Source organism: Schistocerca piceifrons, chromosome 3 (genome assembly GCF_021461385.2).
Source record: "Schistocerca piceifrons isolate TAMUIC-IGC-003096 chromosome 3, iqSchPice1.1, whole genome shotgun sequence".
In the NCBI taxonomy this organism is placed as follows: domain Eukaryota; kingdom Metazoa; phylum Arthropoda; class Insecta; order Orthoptera; family Acrididae; genus Schistocerca; species Schistocerca piceifrons.
In genome coordinates, this window is record NC_060140.1 from 679,737,553 (window position 1) to 679,756,728 (window position 19,176).

The 19,176-nt window shown below is 41.7% G+C and overlaps 1 protein-coding gene across 1 annotated transcript in view; it reads left to right on the top strand.

Annotated features, from left to right (window-relative positions):
- The window catches only part of LOC124787863 (high affinity cationic amino acid transporter 1-like), a 178,818-nt gene that overhangs the window by 94,016 nt on the left and 65,626 nt on the right, over window positions 1-19,176 (top strand). Inside the window, exons 5-9 of the mRNA XM_047254826.1 lie at window positions 1,419-1,574; window positions 1,650-1,774; window positions 1,977-2,074; window positions 4,122-4,261; window positions 18,723-18,825. Of these exons, the coding sequence (XP_047110782.1) occupies window positions 1,419-1,574; window positions 1,650-1,774; window positions 1,977-2,074; window positions 4,122-4,261; window positions 18,723-18,825 (622 nt within the window). The remainder of the gene's footprint in view (window positions 1-1,418; window positions 1,575-1,649; window positions 1,775-1,976; window positions 2,075-4,121; window positions 4,262-18,722; window positions 18,826-19,176) is intronic.

Genomic DNA, 19,176 nt, shown 5'->3' on the forward strand with positions numbered 1-19,176 from the left:
CATCTTGGGGTTGGGCGGCCACCGCTCATAACAGATGTTGGACGTTGGAGGCTGGGCAGATGGTAAAACAGGACAGGTGATGAACTGTGGTGGAACTTCCTTCAGACTTAAATTCTAGGAAGGGTAAAAGTGTGCCTCAACACACAATACACCAAACACTCCTAAAGATGGAACACCACAGCTGATGACCCATACATGTGCCAATATTAACACCAAAACATCACAAGTATGATTGAAATAGGCACTGGACCATCAGCACTGGATGTTGGCACAGTGGCAGAGTGTTGAATGGGCTGATGAATCCTAGTACCTTCTTCATCATACTGATGGGGCGCTGTCAATCCACTGTTTTCCAGGGGAACTGCTCCTTAACAACGGTCTGTGGGATGGAGACAAGCTGGTGGTGGCTATGTTATGCTCTGGGAAACATTCATGTGGGCATCATGAGTCAAGTGGAGCTCATGCAAGGCACCATGACAGCCAAGGAGTATTGTACACTGGTTGCAAACCATTTACACCCATTGCAGGCCACATACATCCCTTCATGACAATCATGTTTCCCGACAGCAGTGGCATTTTTCAACAATACAATTGCCATGTCACAAAGCCCAGTGTGTGATGGAGTGGTTCAAGGAACACAGTGGTGAGTTCCAATTGATGTGCTGGAGCCCCAGTTCACTAGACCCGAACCCAATCAAATACATCTGGGATGTGATTGAATGCGGTGTCAGAGATCACAGCCCCATCCCTGGAATTAAAGGCAATTAGGAGACTTGGTTGTACAGATGTGACTCCAACTCCCTCCAGTGACCTATCGAGGCCTCATTTCTTCCATGCCATGATGTGTTGCCACTGTTATCCATGCCAAAGGTGGACATACCGGCTGTTAGGTAGGTAGTCATAATTTTCTGGCTGATCAGTGTATGTATGAACATTGAACAAAAAAAGGCATAGAATTAAGAGGAGGACAATATGAATCTAATGACAGCGAAGGGATTGAGCTGTTTCAGAATTTGATCACTCAAGTTGATGATTCTGGTTGATTTAGAGATCACCAGTTTGTGAGTCCATGATAAATCTTTGAGTGACAAGGAGGTGCACATACACGATCTTCAGTGATGATCAGTTTGTAATTACGTCCTTAAAAGAAATTAGGCCTGCTTTATTGTGCAGATTTTTTTTTGTGTCCTTCCTTTTGCTATACCTATAATCACTGTCAATGATACCTTTACTTTCCTGTGTGTGACTAACTTAGAAATGGCATGTCTAGAAATCTGTTACATCTTAATTTTTATTCACCACTATGAGAATATTTTACACATATAAAGTGATAAATATTTTCTCATACTTAAAAATATCAACAAATATGCTCTTAATGTTATAGTGTAATCCACTAAAAAATTTCATTCTCTTTAAAGCTGACGTAGGTAACTGGCAGATAGAAAAGAATGACATACCTGATGAATATAATGGTGGTGAAGGTGGATTTGTGCCATTTGGAATTGCTGGAATTATCAAAGGAGCAGCAACTTGTTTTTATGCTTTTGTTGGCTTTGATGCTGTAGCCACAACAGGTCAGTAAAAGCTGTGCTAAAGGTTTTGCAAGCAAAATTCAGTTATATGTTTCATTAACATCTCCCTTCTTTCAGGAGAGGAAGCTATAAATCCACAGCGAAACATTCCTTTGTCTATTATATTCTCACTGTTAATTGTATTTTGCTGCTACTTCGGAGTTTCAACAGTGCTTACCCTCATGCTTCCCTACTATCTACAGGTATAACTAGCTGAGTATTGTTACATTTTTAAGCACATGTGATTGTTACTTGACATCAAGCTTTACTCAATTTAATGTGACTGTAAGGGAAACATTAAATATATAAAGGTGTTTAATATTTTACCTACATGACTAATAAAACATAACTCTACTACAGTCTTTAGTAAATATTCTGCATTTAATAAAATATTTTCTGTTTTAGGATATGAGTGCCCCACTATCGTATGCATTTCAAAAGGTTGGTTGGAACTGGGCAGGATGGATCATAAGTGCAGGTGCAATATTTGGTCTTGGAGCAAGGTATGAAGAAAATAACTTCATTGCATTTTTTTAACCTTTGCAGTTATTAAAATTAGATTATTTCAGTTTTAAATGAAAAAGTTACCACTTTTTCAAACCTTGTTACAGCTCATACATTTCCATAAAGATTTTATGATATAGTAAAATACAAAATGTTACTGATTTCATTACTTGGTGATAAAGCAGTTGTTATTTGCACAAGAACATCCTGTAGAGGCCTGTTTGCAGAACTAGGGTTATTAATTACTGCTTCCCAATACATTTATTCCTTAATGAAACTTGTCATTAAACATCATCTCTTTTTTCAAACAAACAGCTCACTTCATGGAATCAGCACTAGAAATAAGAATAATCTTTGGAAACATTTAAAGTCACTTAGGTCCTGAAAGGGATCCTTTATTCAGAAACACATTTTCAATAGCTTGCCAGTGTCACAAAAAGCTTAACGACTAATAAAGTTCAGTACAAGAGGAGCCTAAAGGGTTTGTTGGTGGCCAACTTCTGAACAGTTTGTGTTAGAACATTCAAACTGTGTGGTTGGTCGTGGGGCATGATGGGAAATAGAATGTGCATGCATGGTTTGGTTTAGCAACGAAGCCCACTTTAATTTGGATGGGTTCATCAATAAGCAAAACTGGTGCATTTGGGGGACTGAGAATCCAGTGCAATGTCCAGTCACAGAATAATTGGTGCAATATTCCTTGATTGCACAGTGACTACCAAATGATACATGAAAAGTTTTGGAAGATTATTTCATCCCCATTACACAAAGTGACCATGATTTCAACAAGGTGTGAGTCATTCAAGGTGGAGCTCAATCACATTGAAGCAGAAGAGTTTTGATGTCTTGGAGGAGCACTTTGGGGACCGCATTCTGGGTCTAGGGTACCCAGAGGTAACTGGCATGGGCCTTGATTGGCCACTATATTCTGTGGTTCTGAACACATGTAACTCCTTTTTGTGGGGTTGTATTAAAGAGTAGGTGTACAGCAATAACACAAAACCATTGCTGAGCTGAAAACAGCCATTCAGGAGGTCATTGACAGCATCAGTTTTCAGATTCTTCAGCAGGTCATGCAGAATTTCACTATTTGTCTGTGCCATATCATCACCAATGATGGCAGGCATAACCTAAATCTGAATATCTGTAGTGATGTTTACATGATGAGTAAACTGTGTGCACACCATAGTTAATATGGTTCAATAATTGTCAACCATTGCATCCAGCTGGTTTGTAAATGTTACTAATAGTATCAAATAATGTGAGTATTAGCACAATCTGACTTTGTGTGGTGTTAATTTTTAAATAACCACCAACAATCGCTTCAAGAAAAAAAAAACTGGATTTAATAATGAAAGAAACAGCAATAACTATGTACAGGTTCAGTAGGAGATGATAACTGAAAATGCTCTGAATTACTGTTGTCATGAGGAGGTAATTATGGTAATGAAAGAGAGAGAGTGAGACAGGAAGAATCTTGAAGACAGGGGAACTTTTAAAAGAAGTTTTGGCCACTGGAATAAAGAAAGGAATAATGAAGTTTCATATTGCATTGACAGTGAGAACTCAGAAACCGAGCAAAAGCTGAAAAAGAGAAAAATGGGACGAATTAGTGTAACCTCTCCCCCCCCCCCCTCCCCCCCCCCCCACCACCACCACCACTACCACCACTACCACCACCACCACCACCACCACCACCACCACCACCAAAGTAACTATCACCTCACTTTCTTATTGGAACTGGAGATACCATCCGAACCAACAAAATTTAAATAATCCCAAGTATGTGTGCTACAATGCATGTCTGCTTTTTCAGAGTTCATGCACTTTACTTCATTTGAGACTAGAGAAGCTTGTAAATAGACAAATTATTTAATTGTTTTTTCCCTATTAAAATTTATGGATGACATTTGTGGTTTGCTTAGAGTGATACTTGGATGACCAATTTAAAAAGATTTCAATTCCTAAAAACTTTAAACAAGACAGAATAAAATTCTTACTGAATTTTAAGAGAATGATTTTGATGGTTGGTCACCTCTGTTTCAGCTTCCTTGGAGCAATGTTCCCACTTCCAAGGATAATCTATGCTATGTCATCAGATCGTTTGCTTTTTCCGTTTTTGGGAAAGGTACATCATAGATTTAAAACTCCTTTCATTGGAACAATTTGTGCTGGCACTATCACAGGTATGAAAATTGAAATTTTTACTCTGATTCAACTTTTTTCTTGTTGAGTGTATCATATTTACAAGTAGATTCAGTGCCTGACAAAACAAGAGGAGCAGCCAGAAAACTTCATCAGATGTCAACGTAGCTTTGTGAACACTCATACCATAGGTGTATATGAAAATGATTAGAACAGCAGTCTTCTGTGTTGGGTGGAAAGGTCACCAGGTGCATTAGAGTTGTTTGTGTTTAGTGTCATTATCACACCTGGTTTGGTGTATGAGGACTGTGAACAGGGTCAGATTGGAATGATCAACATGAAGAACACAGAAATGCTGTGTTATCATCAGAGTCAGCGTTATCAGGACATGACAGCTTGAAAGGGGAATCAGTGGGGCCGACACTTATTTAGCTAGCTGGTTGAGTTGTGCGATATCTGTTTTTGGGCATGCAAATGTGACAGTGACCCAATACTGGACTGCTTGAGAATGTGAGGACAGGCATACTTGTCATTAAGATTCCAGTTGACCACATTTGTGCACCAACCGTCTTGTAACCCCTTCACCTCTGCACTTGTCATCCAAGAACAAGAAATGGATTTCCTGCAATATACTGTGTCATCCTGCACCTTTGGTCAGAGACTAGGGAACTACCATTCCATGCACATGCTGCTGTTAACACAACAACACAAATGACTGCATTTGGAGTGGTGCCATCTGGGAAGCATGGAGTGCTGGAAAATGGCATTGCATTGTTTTTAGTGATGTGTTGTGGTTATGTACTACCCCAGATGACCACCTTTGGTGAGTATGGTGGTGACCTGGGGAGAGGTCCAATTCTTTCAATCTTTTGCAGAGACACAGTGATGCTATTCCTGGCATTGTGATGTGGAAAAATACTGGTTATGACTTAAGGTAAGATCATGGCTGGTTGTGATTGAGGGAACTCTAAGAGCAAAACAGAACATCACGGACATCCTCCATCCACACAAGTTACCTCACATCTGACAGTACTGTGGTGGCATTTTTCAACAGGACAGTGCTTGTCCACACATTGTACATGTCTCTATGAAGTCTGTGTGATGTTGAGGAACTTACATGGCCAGCAAGATCCCCAGTTCTGTACACGATAGAACATTTGTGGGACCAGTTTGGACATCATCTCTGTGCTAGTGCCAGTATCCAGGACATCAGTGACAAGTTACAACAGTTGTGGCCTAACTAGCCTCAGGAGGGGATACAATGGCTTTCTATCTTTCTCAACAGAATCAGAGCATGCACTGAGGCTAGAAGAGGTGCCACATCATACTGATAAGAGGGTTCATACTGCCAAGTTCTTTGTTAATTTGACTCGATTTTATAAACACTGCAATAACATCTCATACCCTCTCGACCCATGGAGTTTCATTTTGTTTCCTCCTTCCTTTCTGGGTGCTTCAATTTATTTTTGTCAAGCAGCATAGTTGTAGTTCACTATGCAAGTTGAACATTTGAGCCCTTTGAAAATAACTTCAGTAACTAAACAACCACTTCCAGTAGTCTGATTTGGCTGGTTGCAAAAACCCATATGGTACATTTCAAAACCAAACATTCAAAATGTGTGGAAATTAAAATACAACATAGCAATCAACCTATGAAAGAAATTGACATGATCAAATTCTGGGGACTAAATGTGGACAAGAACTTAAGCTGGAATCATATATTGAGTTCCTATCAAATAAACTAAGCAGTTTTGCATTTGCAATGCAAATACTAACAAATTCCACTGACTTGAGTACACGAAAAATTGCTTATCATAGTTATGTTGAATCTGTCATTAGATATGGAATAATTTTCTGGGGAAATTCAAGTAGTGTGTCTCAAATACTGAAACTGCAAAAGAAAGTTGTCCAATACATACGTACCGCACAGCAAACAGAGACTTGTCACCCATTATTTCAGAAACTACAAAACTTAACTGTTCCCTCTATATACATTTATGAAATTAGTCTTCCTACACAGCAGTAACAATTATTTGAGGAGAATCATTTTAACCATACATTTAAAACAAGAAATAAACATAATTTTATGCTAGCCAACACAAGTTGAAATTATACGCACAGACTCCACAGTATATGGCAATGACAATATAAAACGTGTTAATGGGCACACACATACTTAATATGAAGCCAGAAATTTTAAAAACGAGGCTACAGCAGGTTCTGTGGCAGAAATGTTACTATTCAATAAAAGAATTTATACAGTATGAAATGATAATTTGAGCAAAGAGTAATTAAATATTAGATTTTATTGTATAATAGAGGGAAACATTCCACATGGGAAAAATATATCTCTCTGTGTGTGTGTGTGTGTGTGTGTGTGTGTGTGTGTGTGGGCGCGCGCGCGCGCCAGTGTATACCTGTCCTTTTTCCCCCTAAGGTAAGTCTTTCCACTCCCGGGATTGGAATGACTCCTTACCCTCTCCCTTAAAACCCACATCCTTTCATCTTTCCCTCTCCTTCCCTCTTTCCTGATGAAGCAACCGTGGGTTGCGAAAGCTTGAATTTTGTGTGTGTGTGTGTATGTGTTGGTTTGTGTTTGTGTTGGTTTGTGTTTGTGTTGGTTTGTGTCTCTATTAACATACCAACACTTTCGTTTGGTAAGTTATGTCATCTTTGTTTTTAGATAGATTTTATTGTATGGTATATGTAACAAAATTGTATTATTATTATGGCACTGTTCGTTAATATCAACTGTTCTTTGTTTATGGTGAAATTTTACCACAGTTTGATGTGTGTCCTGTACCTGAGTCAAATGATTTAGATTATGGATGTTGTGAGACAAATAAACCACAATTCACAATGTAGAATATAACTTTTAATTAGGAAAAGTTAAGGCATTACTTTGATTTTCTTAGATTAAAAGTATTATAGAAGAGAGATTATTAACAAAATATACTAAGTTTTATACACTGTCTAGTCATGTGTCAAAAGCCTGAATAGCCACCTTTTACAGTGTGGCCCACTGTGAAACAGGCAAGAAGAGACTGAATGAGGTCCTGGAAGGTACTGACATGGATTTATAGCCATGATGACTCCAGTGGCACTGCCAGCTGCATTAGGCTCTTTGGTTGATGACCTGTGGTCAAACAGCCCATTCGATGCAATCCCACAGATCATTGACTGCGTATAAATCTGGGGAATTTGTGGTCAGGGGAGTATGCTAAACTCTTCCTGATGCTCTTCAAGCCACACATGTACATTAAAAGTTGTGTGACATGTTGCAGTCCCCTGCTGGTAGATAATGTCATGCTGAGGAAAAAGTGAACAATGCGTAAAGGTGGACATGGTTTACAAGGACAGATGTGTACTTGTGTTCATCCATTGTGACTTCCAGGATGATGAGATCACCCAGGAAATGCTTATGGCCTGGACCCTTCCAACATTTGTTGCAGAGTAATCCATTAAATTTCGGGCACGCAGCCGTGCAAATAAAATTTCTTCTACTGATATTTCGGCCGCGTATCGTCCGGCCATCTTCAGAGCGAGTCACAAGACTGACGACAAGGTGCCAAGCGCGGCCTTATATGCTCCACCGCGGCGGTCCTGCGCATGCGGGTCACAGATGCTGCGCCACCTGTGGCGAAGGCGTACAGACATTCGATGTGCTTATCGATGTTTGATCGGCGGCGGTGACACGGTGACGACTTCTCTGCAATTTAATTACTCCAAGAGGCGGATTCCATGCTTTGTCCAAGTTAAAACCATTATCTCTGTTTATTAAATTGTTGGCTAATTGAATTTCTATGGCTTCCTTGAATACAGATTCCCAAAAAGAAGAGGTAGATGTTAAAATCTTCACATCACTGTAATTCATGGAATGACCCGTATCAATACAATGTTCGGCCACAGCTGACTTGTCTGGTTGTAATAAGCGTGTGTATCTTCGGTGCTCCACACACCTCTCATGAACGGTGCATGTTGTTTGACCTATGTATGACTGCTCACAATTTCTGCAAGGAATATGGTACATACCCGCCTTACGAAGCAGTAAATCGTCCTTCACAGAGCCGAGTAAAGCCGCAATCTTCGTGGGGGGCCCGGAAGATCACCTTAACACAGTGTTTCTCAAGAATACGTCCTATCTTTGAAGAAAGAGCACCCACATAAGGCAGAAACGCCCTAGATCTGAAGAAATTACTATCTTCTTCCCCATCGCATACCTTCTTTTTAGGTTTTGCATCGAATGCTCTACGAATTTGTTGCGGAGAATATCCATTCGATTGAAAAATACTCTTGAGGTATGTTAGCTCTCCTTGTAAATTGTCTTCATCGGATATACAGTGCGCCCGATGCACTAAGGTCTTAAGGACACCCATGCTCTGAGAAGGGTGATGGCAGCTACTGGCATGAAGGTATAGATTTGTGTGCGTTGGTTTCCGATGTACGGCATGTCCTAATGTGCCATCACTTTTACGGCGAACGACAACATCCAGAAAGGGGAGGCAGCCGTCTTTTTCTATTTCCATAGTAAATTTAATGCTAGCATGGATGGAATTCAAATGCTCAAGAAATCGATGTAATTCATCCATACCATGGGGCCATACCACGAATGTGTCATCCACGTACCTCCAGAAGACCGTAGGTTTAAAACATGCTTAGTCCAGTGCCTTGTCCTCGAAGTCCTCCATGAATAAATTAGCTACCAGAGGGGAGAGGGGGCTTCCCATGGCAACACCGTCAATTTGCTCATAAAATTCACTATCAAACTGAAAATTAGATGATAAAAGAACATGTTCAAATAAGGCCATAATGTTCTTATCAGAATGTTGGCTGATGAGAGCTAAAGAGTCCTTTAAAGGTACCTTGGTGTATAATGATACTACGTCAAAACTAACAAGAACATCCATACTATTTAGCCTGACATTGCTAAGTCTCTGAATAAAATCCATAGAATTACGAATGTGGTGACTACATTTTCCTACCAATGGTTTTAATAAGGAAGCTAAATATTTGGCAGAAAAATATGTTGGTGAACCAATAGTGCTCATTATAGGTCTCATAGACAAGTCCTCTAGACGCTCATCCTTACCCATCTTGTGAACTTTAGGAAGACCATAAAATCTCGGTGGTACTGCACCTCGTACTTTTAAACTTCTTATGACTGCCTTCGGTAGTGATGAAGCGTTTAGCAAGGCAGCAGTCCTTATTGTCACCTTGTTAGTAGGATCTTTGTTAATCTTCTGGTATGCACCAGAACTAAGTAGACCACATATCTTTTCCTTGTAGACTTCCTGAGGCAAAAGGATGGTAGCATTACCTTTATCAGCACGCAGGACGACTGTATCAGTATCCTCACGCAGCTTTCGTATCGCACGTCTTTCTTCCTTGGAAACGTTGCTTCTTTGTGGACAATGCTTCTGACTGGGTTCGCGAAGTGGCCACAAAAAGGCAGATTACCAATTATAGCCGATTGAACCAGCCTTCTCAGGTGGACTCAGTTATTCGACGCCTGTCATAAATTTGACAGGTAAGGAATTGGACGAAGCTACGTTGTCTGTCTTAAGTAAAGGGCTAAATTTTGCCCCTACTCCAAAGACTTTGCCGATATCATCTTTCATCAGTGCCATTGAAGAAGCTGTCCGACAACTATCAGAGGATTCTGCAGAAGAAATCAGATGTGAAACTTGTCAAGAAATCACGAAGCGTCGTCCACAAAGAAGCAACGTTTCCAAGGAAGAAAGACGTGCGATACGAAAGCTGCGTGAGGATACTGATACAGTCGTCCTGCGTGCTGATAAAGGTAATGCTACCGTCCTTTTGCCTCAGGAAGTCTACAAGGAAAAGATATGTGGTCTACTTAGTTCTGGTGCATACCAGAAGATTAACAAAGATCCTACTAACAAGGTGACAATAAGGACTGCTGCCTTGCTAAACGCTTCATCACTACCGAAGGAAGTCATAAGAAGTTTAAAAGTACGAGGTGCAGTACCACCGAGATTTTATGGTCTTCCTAAAGTTCACAAGATGGGTAAGGATGAGCGTCTAGAGGACTTGTCTATGAGACCTATAATGAGCACTATTGGTTCACCAACATATTTTTCTGCCAAATATTTAGCTTCCTTATTAAAACCATTGGTAGGAAAATGTAGTCACCACATTCGTAATTCTATGGATTTTATTCAGAGACTTAGCAATGTCAGGCTAAATGGTATGGATGTTCTTGTTAGTTTTGACGTAGTATCATTATACACCAAGGTACCTTTAAAGGACTCTTTAGCTCTCATCAGCCAACATTCTGATAAGAACATTATGGCCTTATTTGAACATGTTCTTTTATCATCTGATTTTCAGTTTGATAGTGAAGTTTATGAGCAAATTGACGGTGTTGCCATGGGAAGCCCCCTCTCCCCTCTGGTAGCTAATTTATTCATGGAGGACTTCGAGGACAAGGCACTGGACTAAGCATGTTTTAAACCTACGGTCTTCTGGAGGTACGTGGATGACACATTCGTGGTATGGCCCCATGGTATGGATGAATTACATCAATTTCTTGAGCATTTGAATTCCATCCATGCTAGCATTAAATTTACTATGGAAATAGAAAAAGACAGCTGCCTCCCCTTTCTGGATGTTGTCGTTCGCCGTAAAAGTGATGGCACATTAGGACATGCCGTACATCGGAAACCAACGCACACAAATCTATACCTTCATGCCAGTAGCTGCCATCACCCTTCTCAGAGCATGGGTGTCCTTAAGACCTTAGTGCATCGGGCGCACTGTATATCCGATGAAGACAATTTACAAGGAGAGCTAACATACCTCAAGAGTATTTTTCAATCGAATGGATATTCTCCGCAACAAATTCGTAGAGCATTCGATGCAAAACCTAAAAAGAAGGTATACGATGGGGAAGAAGATAGTAATTTCTTCAGATCTAGGGTGTTTCTGCCTTATGTGGGTGCTCTTTCTTCAAAGATAGGCCGTATTCTTGAGAAACACTGTGTTAAGGTGATCTTCCAGCCCCCCACGAAGATTGCGGCTTTACTCGGCTCTGTGAAGGATGATTTACTGCTTCGTAAGGCGGGTGTGTACCAGATTCCTTGCGGAAATTGTGAGCAGTCATACATAGGTCAAACAACACGCACCGTTCATGAGAGGTGTGTGGAGCACCGAAGATACACACGCTTATTACAACCAGACAAGTCAGCTGTGGCCGAACATTGTATTGATACAGGTCATTCCATGAATTACAGTGATGTGAAGATTTTAACATCCACCTCTTCTTTTTGGGAATCTGTATTTAAAGAAGCCATAGAAATTCAATTAGCCAACAATTTAATAAACAGAGATAATGGTTTTAATTTGGACAAAGCATGGAATCCGCCTCTTGGAGTAATTAAATTGCAGAGAAGTCGTCACCGTGTCACCGCCGCCGATCAAACATCGATAAGCACATCGAATGTCCGTACACCTTCGCCACAGGCGGCGCAGCATCTGTGACCCGCATGCGCAGTACCGCCGCGGTGGAGCATATAAGGCCGCGCTTGGTACCTTGTCGTCAGTCTTGTGACTCGCTCTGAAGATGGCCGGATGATACGCGGCCGAAATATCAGTAGAAGAAATTTTATTTGCGCGGTTGCATGCCCGAAATTTAATGGATTATTCATTACGCCGCGAGAAGTTGAAAATGCACGTTGTTGCAGAGTGTTTGCTTTCAAAGATTTCTTGCTTTTCACACCAATGGCCATATGTCAAATGGAGCATAAAATGTGAGTCATCTGAAAAGTCCACCTGTCACCACCCAGTGGATGGCCAGGTGTGGTACTGGTGAGCAAATTCCAGCCTATGATGCTGATGAATAGCAGTCGGCATGGGTACATGAACCAGGCACCTACTGCAGAGGCCCGTATGCAGTAACGTTCACTGAACTGTTGTTGAGGAGACATTGTTGGTAGCCCCTTGATTCATCTGTATGGTGAGTTGTTCAACAGCTGCACATCTATTCACCCATACATATCTCCACATCCATTGTTCACAACTGTTATCTGTGGTCCTTGGTTCACAGCAGATGTCTTGGCACTGGTTTTGGATAATGTCGTTTTGCTGTGCATGCTATACTTAACCATGTCAACACACATGTCAAAATCCACTATGGTGGGTGAAGGCACACTGAGGCCCAAGGCTGCAGGTGATGGGAGGATGGTGGAGGGTACAGATAGGATGACAACAGTGAGGCACACTGCTTCAAATGGTAGCGTACTCGAGGAACAATGTCATGATCAACCCTGCCACTCAGCTGTTCTGAAGGCCACAGTGATGACACACTAATAGGGCCTGGTTACAACTGACTGACATTGTGAGTCAGAGTCTCATACCAACATCCACCCAAACTGCTGACCTTAGTGACCCACCATAAAACCTGGCAGCCATCCCAGCCACCACATGAAGGATTGGGCTAAAGAGCAAACCCATTAGGAAAACAAAGCAGGCAACAGTGCCCTGTGGCACGCAACTCAGAGTGCTACAAGTCCAGGAAATTTCATGGCTGGCGCCAATGCAAATGTTCTGCTAGAGAGCACCTGTTGACCAACATCACCTGGTATGTAGCCATAAAACTCAACAATGTGACTTATTCATCTGGGGCTTGAATGTACACATGAAGTGCTCCACCTGTGAGTTAGAAGCTGGGTGAGATATGGTAGTAGTCAGATGCTGAATACCATTGCAGATGCAAACGTCTTAAAATACCTGCAACACAAATTGCCTACTATTATCAGATATGAAGGTCTTAGGACATCCCTCAATGGCAAAAATAAGGGACACCATATGAACAGTGGCAGTCAATGATGTGGATGATAGATTGGCTACGTACAGGAAACTACTGCCAGAAAAGAATGCCTCATCTTGCCAATCTGCAATGTTTCACCACATGTGCAAGAAAGCACAGCAGATAGAGGAGACTCGCACTGTGACAAATCTAAGTGGCACACAGTTAAATCATAAGGGTCTCAACTTTGCAATGATCCCTAGAAATGTGCCCATTTCAGGTTTCATAAGTGCATTAGAGCAAGTTGCAGCTACACTTCCACCTAATGTGGCAGAGGAAATCTGCCGAGATGCTTTCAAGGCGGTCACCAATGCCAGGCTTCCTAAATTGAATATCACAGCTGAGGAGAGGCTTGCACTCAAGGAGCCCCCAGGGAGACAACAGTATTGTAATACTGCCAGCAGACTACAGTCATTTTGCAATGGGTGGATTATGATGAGAAAGTATGCCTACTTCTGAGGGACACTGCATACAGAACTTTGGAGTGTGACCCCACTGACAAGGTGGACAAGAAGACCAGGCTCTCCTGAAGGAAACAGGGATGCCTGATTAGATCATCAGACAACTACGGGCAAAAGCACCAGTGCCACATAGACTATTTGGTCTACCTAAAATACACAAGGAGGGCTTGTCCCTATGCCCAAGTGTCAGTAATATTGGGGCACCTACATATGCAGCAGCCAGATACTTGAAAAATCTGCTGCCACCATATGCAGGGAAATGGGTTCACCAAGACGACTTCCTGCAATGCCTCAAGTAACTACGCATCACAGAGTCAGATATCCTGGTTAGTTTTGATGACGTATCACTGTTCACTAGGATCCCATTGAAAGATTCACTAGAACTGATTGTGGAGAAATTTCAACGGTGCTCTTTTGGATCTGTTTGGGCACACAATGACATCCATGTATTTCCTGTATGGGAACTAATATTATGAGCAAACTGAAGGTGTAGCTATGGGCAGCCACTGTCTCCTGTGGTTGGCAACATGTTTATGGAGAGATTTGAAGAGAGGGCATTAGAAACAGCCAGATACAAACCAACATGCTTCTTCAGGTATGTGGATGACACCTTCATGATCTGGCCTCATGAAACGGACAGGCTCAATGAGTCTCTTGAACATCTTAACTCGTGCCACCCAAATATCAAGGTCACCACAGAACTGGAGAAGAATGGTCAGCTGTCATTTCTGGATGTACTAGTAAAAACAAAAAGGAAAGCAGATGGATCAATTGGCCACAATGTGTATCGAAAACCCACACACACCGATTTATATCTGCAAGCCAGCAGCTGTCACCATCCTGTGCAGAAGAACGGGGCTCCTAAGACATTGTTCCACAGAGCACATGCCCTATCAGACCAATAGAGTCTACCAACAGAAATATAGCATCTTAAAACTGTGTTCTTCAAAAATGGATACATGACCAAACAAATTGAGAAGGCACTCCAACCAGCCACAACAGCACAGGTTCCTGAAGCAGCGCAAAATGAAGCAAAGAAGGTGGTGTATCTGCCCTATGCTGGTTCTGTTTCTACCAGAATCAGTAGGATCCTCTGTAAACACAATATCAAGTGTGTTTCCTATCTATCCAGCAAGATTTGGGGACTGGTGGGGAGAGTTAAAGACAAACTGTGGTTACGGAAACCAGGGATTTATAATATACCTTATCAATGTGGCATGTCCTACATTGGACAGACGACAAGAACAGTGGATATCAGGTGCAAAGAAAATCAGACACACACCCGATTAAGACAGGTGATGAAGTCATACATTGCTGAACACTAGAACTAGATCATGCCATGAATTATGAGGAAGCCAAGATTCTATCATAGACACCCAGATTTTGGGACAGTGTTATAAGGGAATCGGTTGAGATAAAAGTGACACAATCTCATGAACTGTGACATGGGGTACCAGCTAAGTAGAGCCTGGGATCCTGCTCTGGAATTGTTAAAGGAGTAATGGGGATGGCCGCAGCACTCCACAAATAGAACAACAGAAGACATGGATATGGAAAATGATCACCAGAGAGAGTTCCAGGTGCAGCAGACCAAAGATGGAACATGCAGGAGCAGGTCCGACAGGTGAAGACCACAGAGAGAACATCCAGAACCAGAGCGGATGGAAAACAATGGGTGCAGACCACAGAGGGAACGTGCAGAACCACAGCAGAACAAAAATGTAATGGCAATGCTCTAGCAGATCGTATCGAGCAGAAGTGTAGTGCAAAGAGAATGCCTAGTCCTTCATATAGAATTCCAAATGCACCAGATCAAAGATGGAACACCCAGAACCACAGTGGATGGAAAACAGAATGGTAATGTTCCAGAAGATTACAGTGAGTGGGTGCGGACCACAGAGGGCATCCCAGTAACTGCTGGTGGAGGGGGAAGGCCACAGACATAAATACTGGATCAGGTCCAATCAAGGAGCAGTCTCAGGTCACACTTGATGATGGTTACAAGTTATGTTACCAAAATATTGCGCAGGTACGATGCTGATATCCAGCAGAACACTCAAAACCCAAGACATCAATATTAAGTATTATTTTTACTCCATAACGAACTGCAACAGTCACACCATAATGGAAGGTAGACAATACCTCCCTAGCTGCAGGCAGAACTCAGTTGGCAAAGCATGTTGAGGTAAACAAGCAGTTTCTCCTGTCAGTCACTAGGACGGTGGATGTCAGCCTGGTGAGGAGTAGTGATCAACACTCCAAAGCCAGAGTTGACTCAGCACACCATGCCAGAGCAGACTCTGCCAGCCAGCACAGACAGCTGAGACATCTGGTAGGAATATACAGGTCAGTGCTGTCCCCAGTGTGGTCATGCCTGCTCACAATGGGGGAATGTGCCCATACAAGTAATGATGAACAGGTACAGCATCTGTCTACACGGGCAGTGTTGGACAGAAGCAGCTAGACAGCTCTGACATGAACTTTGGATCTCTGGAGCCAGATGCCAACAGCTTTTCAAAATTATCCAGCAGCATGGACAGCAGGTCCACAGCTAACGGAGGCAGAATTTTCAGGCAGCTGTTTGCTGAACCATTTCAAAGCATGAACTAGTGTAGACCTCTCATAGTTATCTCCTGGTGGTGACTGCATGATGCTTGTCTAGAACTAACAGTATATACATAGAATTGACAGAAGTCATCAGATACCTCCTAATTTCATGTGGACCTCCTTTTGCTCACTGTAGTGCAGCAGCTCATCATGACATGGGCTCAACAAGTTGTTGGAAGTCCTCTGCAGAAATTCTGAGCCATGCTACATCTGCAGGCATCCATAATTGCACAAGTGTTGCTGGTGCAGGATTTTGTGTGACTGACCTTTCAATTATGTCCCTTACATGTTTGATGGGATTCATGTTGGGTGGACAAATCATTCACTCAAATGGTCCAGAATATTCTTCAAACCATTTGTGAACAATTACACCTTGCTGATATGGTACAGTGTCATCCATAAAATGTCCATCGTTGTTTGGGAACTTGAAGTTCATGAATGACTGCAAATGGTCTTCAAGTAGCTGACCATAACCTTTCCAGCCAATGATTGGTTCAGTTGGACCTAAGTACTCAGCCCACACCATTTATACAAAGCCTACACCAGTATGGAGCCACCACCAACTTGCACAGTCCTTTGCTGACATTTTGTATCTATGGTTTTGTGGGGTTTGTACCATACTTGAACCCTACCATCAGCCCTTACCAACTGAAATTGGGACTCGTCTGACCAGGACACAGTTTTCTAATCATCTAGTCTCCATCCAATATGGTCACAAGCTTAGGAGAGGTGCTGCAGGTGATGAAGAGTTGTTAGCAATGGCACTCTCATTGGTTGTCTACTGACATAGGCCATTAATGCCAAATTTCAATGCACAATCCTAATGGATATGTTTGTTGTACATCCCACATTGATTTCTATGGCTGTTTCATGCAGTGTTGCTTCTCTATTGGCACTGTACTGACAACTCCAAGCTCTATCAAACACTACTGTTTTCGGTTGTTAAGCGAAGACCTTCAGCCACTGTGTTGTCCATGGTGAGTGGTGATGTCTGAAATTTAGCTTTCCCACCACACTCTTTACACAATTGATCTCAGCATATTGAATTTGCTAACAATTTCTGAATTGGAATGTCCCATGCATCTAGCTCCAACTACCATTCTTCATTCAAAGTCTGCTAATTCCCACTGTGTGGCTGTAATTGTGTTGGAAACCTTTTCACATCAGGCATCTGAGTACAAATGAAAGTTCCACCAACACACTGACCTTTTCTACCTGGTGTACAGAATACTACCACCATTTGTATATGTGCATATCACTATCCCATGACTTTTGTCACCTCAGTGTATACAAGTGTGGTACACTGTTGTTTTTGAAATGGCAGCAGTTGTACTCTCTACATTACAACAAGATCAAAGCAAAAGACATGATCATTGACCAACCATGACATCATTGCCCCGGCTTTTCCATCGTGTCAGCAACTTCACAGCCCTGACTGTGCCATAATGACGTAGCAACTTCGCCTTTCAGATGACCTGAGCAGCAATGTCTGCAATGTCAGTGTAGAATACTCCTTCTTGCACAAGAACAGTCACTACTGAGTTTCTTGCGTCACCCATCCTGTGATGTCATTTTGCTGAAACAGTCACAAGGGTTTGCTGCTTCACCAGACAGAATTGCAGCAGTTACCATCAACAAGCTGAATATCACATGCCCTAGAGAGTTTCATCATTTCACACTGTGCAATACTCCAAACCACCTTTGATTTGATCATAGAATTTTTGTATATAGTGCACTTCATTGAATTTTGCAGAAAAAAATGAGTTTTACAATGTTGTTTCTAGAACACCAAATTTGTCGTGACTGGAACCCGTGTTCTGCATTAAATAAAGCTCTCTTTTCCTGAAAAAAGATACTCAGTCCCAGATGTTAACACCCTTCTCAGCTTTCACTGTAATTGTTTCTGGTCCCAAAGGAATACTGAAATTCTTTGTTGTAACAGTATTTTTAAATAAATAATTAAATTTATTGTCTACAGTGTACTCTTAGGAAAGTTTTTCAGGTTATTTTTCCAGTGAATTATTTCTGAATACTGATCCCATGTGAGCAATTAAAAGTATATGAAACTGTACTTTTCCCATCCTGGCAATATCTGACTGACTGGAATGCTTAATTGCTGCTGCTTGATCATAATGGTCAGACAAATTATTTAGTTTGTGGTAAGTTCCTATGGGACCAAACTGCTGAGGTCATCAGTCTCTAGGCTTACACACTACTTAATCTGACCTGAAACTAACTTACGCTAAGGACAACACACACACCCAAGCCCAAGGGAGGACTCAAACCTCCAACAGAGGGAGCTGCACGAACTATGACAAGGTGCCTCAGTCTGCGCGGATACCCTGCATGGCCAAATTATTTATTATAGGCCTTCGAGAAAGATAAAGGCTTCAGTTTGTTGAAGAACCCGCAGAGTCCAGAACACATCTGCATGTATTATCATTATTGCGTACAATGTAATGGCTGCTATCCCAATACCCATCAGAAGATGGTTGCATGAAATGATACTAAAGGGTTTTTTTCCTCAGATTAGTGCCAGCATATTTGATTTGCTTTAGCAGTCTAATTTTCTTTATTAAATATAAAAATGTTCTAATTTTATTTCAGCTATTATGGCGCTCATCTTCAATGTGGATCAGCTTGTTAGCATGCTGTCAATAGGAACACTGACAGCATATTCTATGGTCGCTGCATGTGTGCTTCTTTTAAGGTAAATACTTAAACTATTTAAATTATTTGTTTAACTGAAACATATTTGCCTCATTAGCAGACAGGGCCCCACTGTGAAGGCTGTTCTTGAACACAGGGTTAGTTAGCTGGCATTCGTAAACAACTGGAAATCACCCTGACTAATATCATATGATTGGAACGCTGTGAAAGCATGTATTGGAAGAGATCCCAAGAGACACCAAAGGTACCTCAAGTGTTATGTTTTACTGTGGATCTTGTTTCTTCTACAAGAAGTATGGGATCTATCACTATTCATCCACCTGCCACCTGACTGTGAGTTGTGTGTTGGTGACCCTGTACGTGGGAGACAGTGAGCAGGGAAAACTCAGGG